This window comes from Bubalus kerabau, chromosome 6, assembly GCF_029407905.1.
Source record: "Bubalus kerabau isolate K-KA32 ecotype Philippines breed swamp buffalo chromosome 6, PCC_UOA_SB_1v2, whole genome shotgun sequence".
NCBI classification, from domain to species: Eukaryota; Metazoa; Chordata; class Mammalia; order Artiodactyla; family Bovidae; genus Bubalus; species Bubalus kerabau.
Window position 1 is genome coordinate 101955498 of NC_073629.1, and position 12322 is coordinate 101967819.

General features: G+C 46.5%; 1 protein-coding gene across 1 annotated transcript in view; it reads right to left on the reverse strand.

Moving 5' to 3' along the window:
• Positions 1-12322, reverse strand: part of ARMH1 (armadillo like helical domain containing 1) — a 60719-nt gene that overhangs the window by 24502 nt on the left and 23895 nt on the right. The window contains exons 4-7 of the mRNA XM_055586979.1: positions 12230-12298; positions 10430-10596; positions 9062-9258; positions 6291-6375 (exon numbers count right to left, since the gene is read on the reverse strand). Coding sequence (XP_055442954.1) covers positions 6291-6375; positions 9062-9258; positions 10430-10596; positions 12230-12298 — 518 coding nt within the window. The remainder of the gene's footprint in view (positions 1-6290; positions 6376-9061; positions 9259-10429; positions 10597-12229; positions 12299-12322) is intronic.

Here is a 12322-nt window from a genome sequence, read left to right on the forward strand (position 1 = left end):
GGTGGCTAAAGTATTGGAGTTTCAGCTTTAGCATCATTCCTTCCAAAGAACACCCAGGACTGATCTCCTTTAGAATGGACTGGTTGGATCTCCTTGCAGTCCAAGGGACTCTCAAGAGTCTTCTCCAACACCACAGTTCAAAAGCATCAATTCTTTGGCGCACAGCTTTCTTCACAGTCCAACTCTCACATCCATACATGACCACAGGAAAAACCATAGCCTTGACTAGACAGACCTTTGTTGGCAAAGTAATGTCTCTGCTTTTCAACATACTATCTAGGTTGGCCATAACTTTCCTTCCAAGGAGTAAGCGTCTTTTAATTTCATGGCTGCAGTCACCATCTGCAGTGATTTTGGAGCCCCCCAAAATAAAGTCAGACACTGTTTCCACTGTTTCCCCATCTATTTCCCATGAAGTGATGGGACCAGATGCCATGATCTTCGTTTTCTGAGTGTTGAGCTTTAAGCCAACTTTTTCACTCTCCTCTTTTGCTTTCATCAAGAGGCTTTTTAGTTCCTCTTCACTTTCTGCCATAAGGGTGGTGTCATCTGCATATCTGAGGTTATTACTATTTCTCCCAGCAAACTTGATTCCAGCTTGTGCTTCTTCCAGCCCAGCGTTTCTCATTATGTATTCTGCATATAAGTTAAATAAGCAGGGTGACAATATACAGCCTTGACGTACTCCTTTCCCTATTTGGAACCAGTCTGTTGTTCCATGTCCAGTTCTAACTGTTGCTTCCTGACCTGCATACAGATTTCTCAAGAGGCAGGTCAGGTGGTCTGGTATGCCCATCTCTTTCGGAATTTTCCACAGTTTATTGTGATCCACACAGTCAAAGGCTTTGGCATAGTCAATAAAGCAGAAATAGATGTTTTTCTGGAACTCTCTTGCTTTTTCGATGATCCAGCGGATGTTGGCAATTTGATCTCTGGTTCCTCTGCCTTTTCTAAAACCAACTTGAACATCTGGAAGTTCACGATTCACATATTGCTGAAGCCTGGCTTGGAGAATTTTGAGCATTACTTTACTAGCACGTGAGATGAGTGCAGTTGTGCGGTAGTTTGAACATTCTTTGGCATTGCCTTTCTTTGGGATTGGAATGACCTTTTCCAGTCCTGTGGCCACTGCTGAGTTTTCCAAATTTGCTGGCATATTGAGTGCAGCACTTTCACAGCATCATCTTTCAGGATTTGGAATAGCTCAACTGGAATTCCATCACCTCCACTAGCTTTGTTCGTAGTGATGCTTTCTAAGTCCCACTTGACTTCACATTCCAGGATGTCTGGCTCTAGGTGAGTGATCACACCATCGTGATTATCTTGGTTATGAAGATCTTTTTTGTACAGTTCTTCTGTGTATTCTTGCCACCTCTTCTTAATATCTTCTGCTTCTGTTAGGTCCATACCATTTCTGTCCTTTGTAATACATTAGCATATGCTAAATAATACACCCACAGGCCCCATGACAGCTCCAAGGCTGACCCTAAAAGGTCAAAAAATGGGTGGTGGCCCAATTGCTAGAAATCTTTACTCCTTCCCTCAAATAAATAATCCTCCCACTTAATAGCCTATGAAATGACCCAGTCCATAAAAACTAACCCCTCCTGCACCCAAGGGAGGCTCAAACTTTCTGAGTCTGACTATATTCTGCCTATGGAATTCAAATCCTGCTTTCACTTTACTTTGACTCAGTCTTGAATTTTTTCCTGGGAGAAGCCAAGGACTCTTACTTGGTGGCCTGTCCCAGGGATTCTCCAGAGACCTAGGATATGATCACTCTCTTGTTCTCCTACAACAAAAATCAAGAGTTCTGTTTTGGCTATACATTTCAGATGTTATTAGACATTCATGGAGATTTCAGGGGAGAGATCAAGGCCAGAGGTACAGACTTGGTAGCTGAATACATAACAGATACATGTGGTGTGTAAAGCCATGGGACTAGACAAAAATCACTTTGCTGACAAAGGTCCATCTAGTCAAAGCTAGGTTTTTCCAGTAGTCACGTATGGGTGTGAGAGTTGGACTGTAAAGAAGGTTGAGCACCAAAGAATTGATGCTTTCAAACTGTTGTGCTAGAGAAGACTCTTGAAAGTCCCTTGGACAGCAAGGAGATCAAACCAGTCAATCCTAAAGGAAATCAACCCTGAATATTCATTGGCAGGACTGATACTGAAGCTGAAGCTCTAATATTTTGGCCACCTGATGTGAAGACCTGATTCACTGGAAAAGAACTTGATTCTGGGAAAGACTGAGGGCAGGAGGAGAAGGGGGCAACAGAGGATGAGATGGTTGGATGGCATCATTGACTCAATGAATATGAGTTTGAGCAATTTCTGGGAGATAGTGAAGGACAGGGAAGCCTGGCATGCTGCAGTCCACGGGGTCGCAGAGTCGGACATGACTGAGAGATTGAACAACAACAGGCAAAATCACACAGGGAGAAGGTGTTGCTAAAGAGGTGAGACATAGGCTGACCCAACAGTCTAGTAAGAGAAATAGAAAAAACCAGCAAAGGAGACTTGGTGAAACCAGACCGCAGGAGGAAAAATCAATATTGTATCACAGAAGCTGAGAGAAGAGAGCGAGTTGTTTTTTGACCAACTGGGTCAAAAGCAACTGTGAGATCATGTAGGAAGCAAATGGAAAAATGGAGCTGGAGGGGAACTTGAAGTCAAGGAACTTGGAACTGTGCATTCCTAAGCAGGATAAATTAATCTTATTTGGGGGGGGGGCGGTTATGTCTTTTACATATTGTTTAATCCATAGGTTAGCAAGGAGGGACTCATTTTGAAGATGGGTGATATGTAGCCTATTTTTAAAAATATTTAAAAATTTTATCAGCTTTATTGAGGAATAATTGCCATCTACAGAGCATGTCTACATGTGAATGGAGATGAACTGCCAGAGAAAAAGGGAGGGGGCAGCTTCAGAAGAGAAGTCTGAGGGAATGTGCTTCAGAGAACAAGCAGAAGAAGGGGGTGCCTGTGACGGGAGCAGGGACACTCAGCTGTAAAGGGAAAGAGAAGAGAGAAGGTAGGTGGCCTGCCAGGCAGGTTGGTAGGCTTGGAGGTGGGAAGGTGGGGTTCTCAGTGTAAAAGGAGGTGAAGTCATCTCCTGGCCTCTCCATCGCAGACACCCATGGCAAAGGGCAAGGGTCACCAGGCCCTCTGAGCCTCTTCACCTTCTGTTCTCAATGGGACTCTCCCTGAGAGCCCACTTCCCCTGGAGCCTCCTCAGGGAAGGATGTCCTCCCTCTATGTCCACCATCCGCCACAGCCTCCATACCTTCCTCCTGCAAACTATTCCTTTTTCTCCTCCAATACAAACAAAGGCAAACAAAACCCCAGGGCTTGGCATAGTACTTGGCACACCACAAATGTTCGTCAATACTTGTTTTTTTTTTAAAAAAAAAAAAAAAACAACAAACTACCCTTACAAAGGTTAGTCCCTTTAGCCATATCATCTGTGTCCCCTGATGTTGCCATCATCCTGGGGGCGGGGGTTGGTGGCAGGGAGTCCTCCACCTTGGCCATGCAATTTGGTGTTCTCAAACTCAGAGAAATTAATCTCTGGACGTCCTATCCAGTCACTGCTGTTAGGGCCCCACCTAAGGCCTGTCAGACCTTCCCGCCCCTGCCCTTGGAGGAGTTGCTGTGGAAACTGAGAACTGTATGCCTGCCTGCTAAGTCGCTTAAGTCGTGTCGGACTCTTTGCGACCCCATGGACTGTAGCCCGCCAGGCTCCTCTGTCCGTGGGGATTCTCCAGGCAAGAATACTGGAGTGGGTTGCCATTTCTTTCTCCAGAGAACTGTATTCTTGCCCTTAACTTCCGCTCCACCCATCTTGTGAAAGAGTTCCCCCTAGTGGACAATCAATGCACATGCAAGCTCTGAATTCCCAGGGACACAAAGACTATTTTGAAAGCGCCTGGTAACAAAAAAAGGAAGAGTAATTCTTTCATTCAACAGACGTTTCTTGTACCCTGTTATGAGTCTGGCTTATCTGAAATTATTTTTAGGTGCACAGTTTTGCTGTTATCACACCAGCAGACATCAAACCAAGAAGGCAGTCCAAAGCCTCAGGCCCCTGAGGCCTCTGACAGAGTAGGTTGTTAAGTAATAAAAACAGAGGGACTCAAGATGGGGTCCAATATGGGAAGAAGCTAGGCCAGTTCAGCTCTGGAGGGCTTATTGGAAAAACTGAAGCTAAGCCATTTTTTCCATAAATGTATTCAACAAACTTTTAGTGTGTACCACCCTTTTTTTGCCAGGCCCTGAGCTGGAGAAAGATGAATCAGACCCCATCCCAGGCCTGAAGCTGCTCACTAATACAGTGTGCATGGGAGGACTCCCTCTCTCCTCCAGTCAGCAGACATGTACCCAGGACCTAACCTACGCTGGGACTGTGCTGAGGGTCTTAGGAGCAAGCAACGTGAGCTACAAGAAAACTGCTCACTGTCTATGTAAAGGGCTGTATATTCTAGAGATAACTGCTCCAGGGGAGGGAGGTGCTGGAGGGGAGAGGGGTGCACGGTGGGAAAAGGAAGCAGGCTGACATTTGGATAGGGTTGAAGACAGGTCTGGAAAGGCCTCAGTGAAGAAGGCTTAAGCTGAGAAGTGATGGATGAGTGGGAGTGGTCACTTTGCCACATGGAGGTGGGGCGAGGGGAGGGAGGTCACAGAGCCACGCAATCTAGTCTTCTCCGGGTTGTATGATTAAGTCTCCTGACATGATTCTACCGCCAGCTCACCCCCTTGCTCCAGTGCCAGCTACAACTCTCTACTGGGCCTGACCTTGACCTAGGTGCCTCCACCACTCCACTCCCTCATCGGTGACTCCTCCCCAGCTAGGAGACTCTGCTCCCGCTGGAACCAATTCCAACATGGCACTGCTAATCAACATAGGTGCCCATGCATCCCTGCAGGGGTCAAACAAATACAAAGTAGACAGTGCTGCTGAAGGCAAGATAAGACAGACATTCAATTTCAACACTGCTTCTGAAAAAATAATCTAGGTTGGGAGTGAACCCCAGGATCTCATGTGCATACCTTAACCCCATTGCCTGTATACTCTTTCTGCCCCACCCCCAGGCTTCCTGGACCTGGGGGTTCAGCCTGTCCTCCTGGACACAGGTGGCCCTTCATGTCTGGCAGGCCTCCCTGTCCTGGCCTCCTTGGCTGGGCCACCTAGGTGGTCCCCAGTCATATCCCTCCTCTCTCTTGCTGGGGCCTCTCTCCCCAGCTAGATCAGCACAGTCCATTTTGCTGTCTGAACAAAGGCCTTCCAGCTGGCCTCCAGCCTCTAGTCTCCCTGCAGTGCTGGCTTGCAATGCCATCTGGCATTCTAGGAACTCCACGATCTGGTCCTGGCCTACCTTCCTAGGTCTTCCTGGAGTGAGACCTCTACCAAACCTCCACCAAATGGCCTCCCTGCCATTCCCTAGACACATCTTGTACTTTCCCGTGTCTAGGCCTTGACACCAGGCTCCTTTCCAGAATGCTGTCCTCCTTTTTATACCTTCCCTAATCCTTCCCATCTCGAAGGCTCAGCTCAAATACCACCTTCTCAGAGAATCCCTCTTTGATCTCTCCTGTTGAAAACAGAATCTCCCTTTTCTGAACCATTGTAGGAGCAGGGAAGAAAAATAATATCCTATAAACACCTGCCATGTGCTACATTTTAAAAGCACAGGCTTTGGAGTCAGACAGCTCTGGTTTGAATCTGGTTAGCTGTATAAACGTGTGTAACAGCATCCTTCATCTCTCTGTGCTTCAGTGCTTTAGCTTGAAAAACATAAAAATGCCAACCCCCACCATTCATTCATTTGAACATTTGAATATCTAATATGTGCCAGAATCTATACTCTTGTGGTTATTTTGAGAATTAAATGGAATGATGCATGGAAAGTGGCTGGCGCATAGGCGACCCCAATAAATAAAAACCTATTAATACTACCATTATTCAATCTAGTTTCTTAGAAGAACAGTCCTCAGGGTGATTTCTATTGGAGGGGATGTGCCACATAAGTCCGGGAACCAGAGCCAGCCCCGGACCCAGGAAGATTTTAACAACTGCAAGAGCATGTGGCTGATTCCTAGTGCAGAATGTGACTGTCATTTTCTGCATAACTTGCCCATCAGTACCAAGGCAGCACCTTCCATCTGCAGAGGCTGTCTCGGACACTCAATAAGGCTCTTTGTGAATAGGAGAAAACGTCTCAGAGCCAGTCTGCCCAGTTCTCGTGGCCACCTTCGGCCATCTGGAGCAGACCCGCCCATCTCCCTTACCTTCATACTGGACTTCCAAGTGCATCGTGCATAGCACCTTCAGCACGCAGTCCACGATGCTAGGGTGTGTGGTCCCGATGATTGACTGGCAAGACAGACAGGGGAACAAGGTGGTTACTCTTTCCATCTAGTCCACCTGAGAGAAGTGAAAAGCTGACTTCCAAACAGCCAGGCGGCCTGGCTGAATGGGGAGTTGGCGGGGACGGGCGAGCAGCAGTGAGTCTCGGGGTCTTGGCCCCCACACTGAAGAGGTTCATTTCTTCTGGAGAGGAGGGGTGGAGATGGGCAGCCGGAAATCTCCCGAGAATCTGCCAAGGTTGCCACTGGACCGCCTGGCTCAGGAGGCACTCAGTGGAGGCTAGCTGGCCATTGCTAGAAGTGCAGACACCAGTTGGCCATCTGGGATGGGCACAGGCCCGAGAGAAGGGAACTCATCTAAGATCCTAAGTCTCTTCTTCAGCAAGACCTCACCCAATCAGGCAGCCCCCCGCCCCGTCTGCATCTTCCACCCCTGCCTGTGCATAGGGTTCCTGTGCTTCGGCGTTAAACATCCTCACGCTCACCCAGCTTCAGTGCAACTGCCCTTCAACTCTGTCTCTTCTCACTACTGCTCGCTCCCTCTTTATACCTAAGCTTCCGAGGGGAAGCCACGTCTCTGTCCTCCATGCATCCTTTGACAGGAGGCTATAATTTTTGTTTTCCTGCCATTGGATAGTCCCCCAATTCACCAAAACTTCTCCTGCTGGGCCCAGCTTTCTGTTGTACCCACACAATCTCTCTACTGTATTTGAGCCAGCCGATCATGTCCTGCTTCTTGAAACTCCTTTCCATTCATTTTCACAGATCTGTGTTTTTCTGTTCTCCTTTTATGGCTTCTGGTTCTTTTTCAAAGAGGCAGCATGGTATATGGAGAGAATAAGGTCTTGAGGTAGAGCTGGATTTAATAGTCACTTAGTAAATATCTTCCATGTGAGGCCTTGAATAAGTCACTGAACATCCTTCTAAGTCTTGGTTCCATCACCCGTCGAGGGGATAATAGTCCTTGTCTCCATCAGCCATTGTGAAGACTGAAAGAGACAGTGTAAGTAAAGCCCTGAGCACAGTGAAGGAGGCACTTAAAACATGGGAACTGGAAATAATAATGCTAATTAGATGTTTTACTGGTCTTCTTTCTGAGCTCATCTCTTAAATGTTGGTGGTGTTCCTTCTCTTCTTACTTGGTACACTCTACCTGGGTGATCTTACTTACTTCTACTCTTTCAGATACCACTTCTCCACTCAGAAACTCCAACAAAAGGCCATCTTCATTTCGAGTCTCTCTGGAGCCTCAGATTTTAATTTCCTGCTGTCCTGTGGGCATCTCTACTAGATGTCCCCAGCAGCGATTCCTCAATGCAGCTAGGAATCATCATTGCCTGGGGAAACTTAAAGGCCCCCTGACAGCTGTCAGATTCTCTGGGAGCGGGGCTCAGGATTTAGTATTGTTTGCACAAGTGACCCATCTATATCTTTGCAACCAACTTGGCCTGCTGCTCACATGGGCCCTTGGGAGCCACTGAGACTCATCAAGTTTATTGGGTAAAAACCTAATTCCTCCAAAATCAAATCCATGTTTCCTGTTCTCTTGGTGGAATACAACTCACCCACAAAGTCCAAAACTGGTGTCTTCTTGATGGCCTTTCTTTTTTGTTTTAAGATTTTTTTAAAAATGTGGACCATTTAAGAGTGATGGGTCTTCATGGATGTGGGGCTTTCTTTAGTTGTGGGCTACTTTCTTTATTTTGGGGCTACTCTTCATTGTGCTACTTGGGCTTCTCATTATGGTGGCTTGTTGCAGAGCTTGGGCTTTAGGGGGCACAGGCTTCAGTAGCTGTGGCTGTCAGGCCCTAGAGTGCTGACTCAGTAGTTGTGGTACATGGGCTTACTCTCCTCGAGGCATGTGGATTCCTCATGGCTGAGGGATTGAACCTATGGCCCTTGCATTGGCAGGCGGATTCTTAACCACTGAGCCACCAGGGAACTCCCTAAAGTCTTTATTGAATTTTCTATAATATTGTTTCTGTTTTATGTTTTGCTTTTTGGCCATGAGGCATGTGGGATCTTAGCTCACCAACTAGGGATCAAACCCCCACTCCTTGCATTGGAAGGTGAAGTCCCAACCACTGGACCACCAGAGAAGGCCCTCTTTGATCTTTTAGTTGTCTATCTGCCTGCAGCCCCTCCTGGAGCTGTACTGAGAGCTTGAGATGGTTCATCTCAAAACCTCTCTTGCAGGCATGGTGTCCCTGCCTCACTAGGCATGATGTCTTCATGTGGTCATCACCATGCCCCAAAGCTGACTTTTCTGTATGCCAGGGCACCCAGAGGAAGGCAGGAGCCGATGGAAGAAATGCAGTGTTCCCATGCACTGGAGATCTGGCTCCTTTCTTCACTTACATGCAGCCTACAATTGCACCCTGCTTCTTTCCCTATCAAATTGACTCCTTTAATCTTTTCTACGGTCCTTCCATCATCCTTGTTGCTTGTCTCAACCACTTTTAAGTCTGCCAACATCTTTCTGATCCTTAAGTAAACAGGACAAATCAGTCTGCTGGGAGACACGAACTCTCTGCCCTGCTCTGGCCTTCTGGAAATAACGCTGATTGAACAGCAGACAGGCAGTGGGAGGTTGAGCTCTGTTTCTCATGCCTGTGTGGAGTGCAACTGTGGAAGGTAATTGTCAGATTACTGAGTTGGAATCAGAATCACTGGAGCGTGTGGCCTGGGCTTACCTGGGCAGTCCTGAGTGTCTGCAGGGCCAGCTGCTGAGCTTTCGGGGACGCACACGGCAGCAGAGCTATCAGACCTTTGTACACTTGATTCTGGTACTTGGGATTACCGTGGATCAAAGAATCCAGCAGGACCTGCACTTCTTCCTGAGTCTCTTCTGACTTGGACTTTGCCAAAAATTCTGCTATGGATCGTACACCTGAGCAAAGGAGAGAGGAGATGCTAGGTGGGAAGGGGTTTATGAAAAGTATCCTCACTTGAGGTTATATAATATGAGATAATAGAATTAAGATCTATTTAACCAGTCCTGTTCAAAGCAACATCGAGGCTCTGTTCTCATGCTGCATCACTGTTTTTTTAATCTCATGGGTATGTATCCGGAGGATTTTGTTTCAACCTAGGCATGTTAGCTTGTCAAAATCTGCTTTCAAATTTAAAATGGCTCTGCAAAATGCACAAATAAAACTTGCCTGTTTGATGGTTGTATGATAACTAACACATAGGTAGCAGTCAGCACTAAATGTTTTAACAAATTCTACTATATTTAGTCCTGGAAACTACACTGAAAGAGAGGTGTTAGTCCCATTTTATGAATAAATACACCAAGGCTCAGAAAGATATGAGAGAAGGGCAGTGAGGGATGCACTTTAGAGAGGGGTGCGTGGAGACAGCCTCTCCTGTGCATGTCTCAAGCAGAGTGCTTGGGGAACACCCTGAAGTGACTGGGTGACTTCCTCTCCTAACTGCCCTGGAAGCTCTTTGAGGATAAGGACTGTATTTTATTTAGCTTTGTATTCCCAGCACCTTAGAGTATGCATGCATGCTCAGTTGCTTCAGTTGTGTTCGACTCTTTGCAACCCTATGGACTATAGCCCACAGGCTCCCCTGTCTATGGGATTCTCCAGGCAAGAATAATGAGTGGATTGCCATGCCCTTCTCCAAAGGATCTTCCCAACCCTGGGATTGAACCTGCATTTCCTGTATTGCAGGTGGACTCCTTATCATTGAGCCACCAGGGAAGCCCAATTTAGTGTATACCTAGCACCATATTTAACAATTTTAGTTCAATTTTATTTCTAGAATTATTCACAAATGACTCAATAACTCTTTGCTGAATGGATGCATGAAAGAGGATATATTTGAAATGAAGTATTTCCAAAACTACCACGAAAAGATATGAGCAAATGATGAATCAGGAAAGTCATAAATCTCGGTCTTCTGGTGGTGAATATGGATGGGAGCTAAGTGAGTCCACACTACAGAATGCTTCCTGTGCAGCCAGGTCCCTGGGGCATTTTCCTCTAGCAGTTCTGGGGGTCCCCAGGGAGATGGGGGTGGGGAGTGACACCCTCGTCCTACATGATACCCACCGTAGCTTTCACAGATGAGCTCCTTGTACTTCCTGCCGGAGTTTGCAATCACCTGAAGTAGCTTGATGGATTCCTTCTTGTCCTCCTCCTTGATCTTATTCAACACGAGTATTTCCAAGAGTGTTAGGACCCCTCCAACCTCAAGAAACTCTATGAGGTATCGATTACTGTCCAGAGAAATAGAAAAGTAGAAATAAGACACTTGTCAAGTTCCTTGGCACTAACCTTTCTAAGGTTATGATGCTTTTGAACTGTGGTGTTGGAGAAGACTCTTGAGAGTCCCTTGGACTGCAAGGAGATCCAACCAGTCCATCCTAAGGGAAATCAGTCCGGAATATTTATTGGAAGGACTGATGCTGAAGCTGAAACTCCAATACTTTGGCCACTTGATGTGAAGAACTGACTCTTTGGAAAAGACCCTGATGCCAGGAAAGATTGAAGGTAAGAGGAGAAGGGGACGACAGAGGATGAGATGGCTGGATGGCATCAGTGACTCGATGGACATGAGTTTGAGCAAGCTCTGAGATTTGGTGATGGACAGAGAAGCTTGGCATGCTGCAGTCCATGGGGTCGCAAAGAGTGGACACGACTGAACCAAACTGAACCTTTCTAAGAGATCTCAAGGACCTTTCTTCATATAGTCCTCCTATCCAGGAAATTTTCATGGATTAAGTGATACAATAGTTAGGAAATTCTTCCTGCCAGAAGGAAATGTGAAAGTAAAATACAATGGCCATTTCCTGTGCTTGACTTTCCAACATCTGTGTCTCTTCTTGAAAAAAACACCTCAACTGTCCCTTGGGGAATCACCCCTTCACCACTCATAAGCCGTGTGGTTTTTGGAGGGTGAGCAGATGACGAAGAGTATGTCATCCTGACTGTAGTAATTGATTTGGGGCCAGATATAAGTTGGTCCAATGAGGCTCAGGATTTTCTTGGGAACCCTTGGGAAATACATGCTTTCTTTTTTTCACATGTTCTCTTAAAAAATTTTTTTGGGGGTTGCACTTCATAGCATGTGAAATCCTAGTTCCCTGACCAGGGATCAAATCTGTGCCCCCTTGCATTGGAAGTATGGAGTTCTAACCACTGGGCCACCAGGGAAGTCCTACGTGCTCTATTTTTGATGTGACTGAGCTAGAAGGATGGAAGTCTGGAGCGTCTGAAGACCACAGCACATGGAGGTCTATGAATATAGAGGAGAACAGAGCTGAGAAATGAAGAAAAAGCAGGAGTGACCAACTACTGATATTTTTTGGGCCCTTGGATCTAGTGAACCTGGAAATATGGATTTCCATCCTCCAGACATTTCAGTTAGGTGGGCTAATAATGTTTACATTTTCCTTGTCCAGTATGAGTTGAAAGTGAAAGTCGCTCAGTCATGTCCAGCTCTTTGTGACCCCATGGACTATATAGTCCATGGAATTCTCTAGGCCAGAATACTGGTAGCCTTTCCCTCCTCCAGGGGATATTCCCAACCCAGGGATAGAACCCAGGTCTCCCTCATTGCAGGCAGATTCTTTACCATCTGAGCCATCAGGGAATCCCAGGTCCAGTGTGAGTTAGTTTCCTGTAATTCACAACCAACAGGATGCTGACTAGCAAAGTATCAATGGAGCACATGAGATGGAGAAGCAACTAGACCAGGACCACAGGTGCCACCACCTCCGGGTACATTTTCAGGGCTACTAGATACCCACTGATAAAAGAAAGTCAAGGTCCCATGGGGTGGGAATGCCAAGGACACCGTGAGCCCGGTAGGCAACTGAGACTCCAGAATCTCTCTAGAACAGAACTCACCTGCTTACAGCTGATAAGAAGACGCCAATGGACCTGAGCAGCTTATCTAAAGGCGAACCAGTCATGTAGCTGTACGACAAGTTAAAGAGTGAA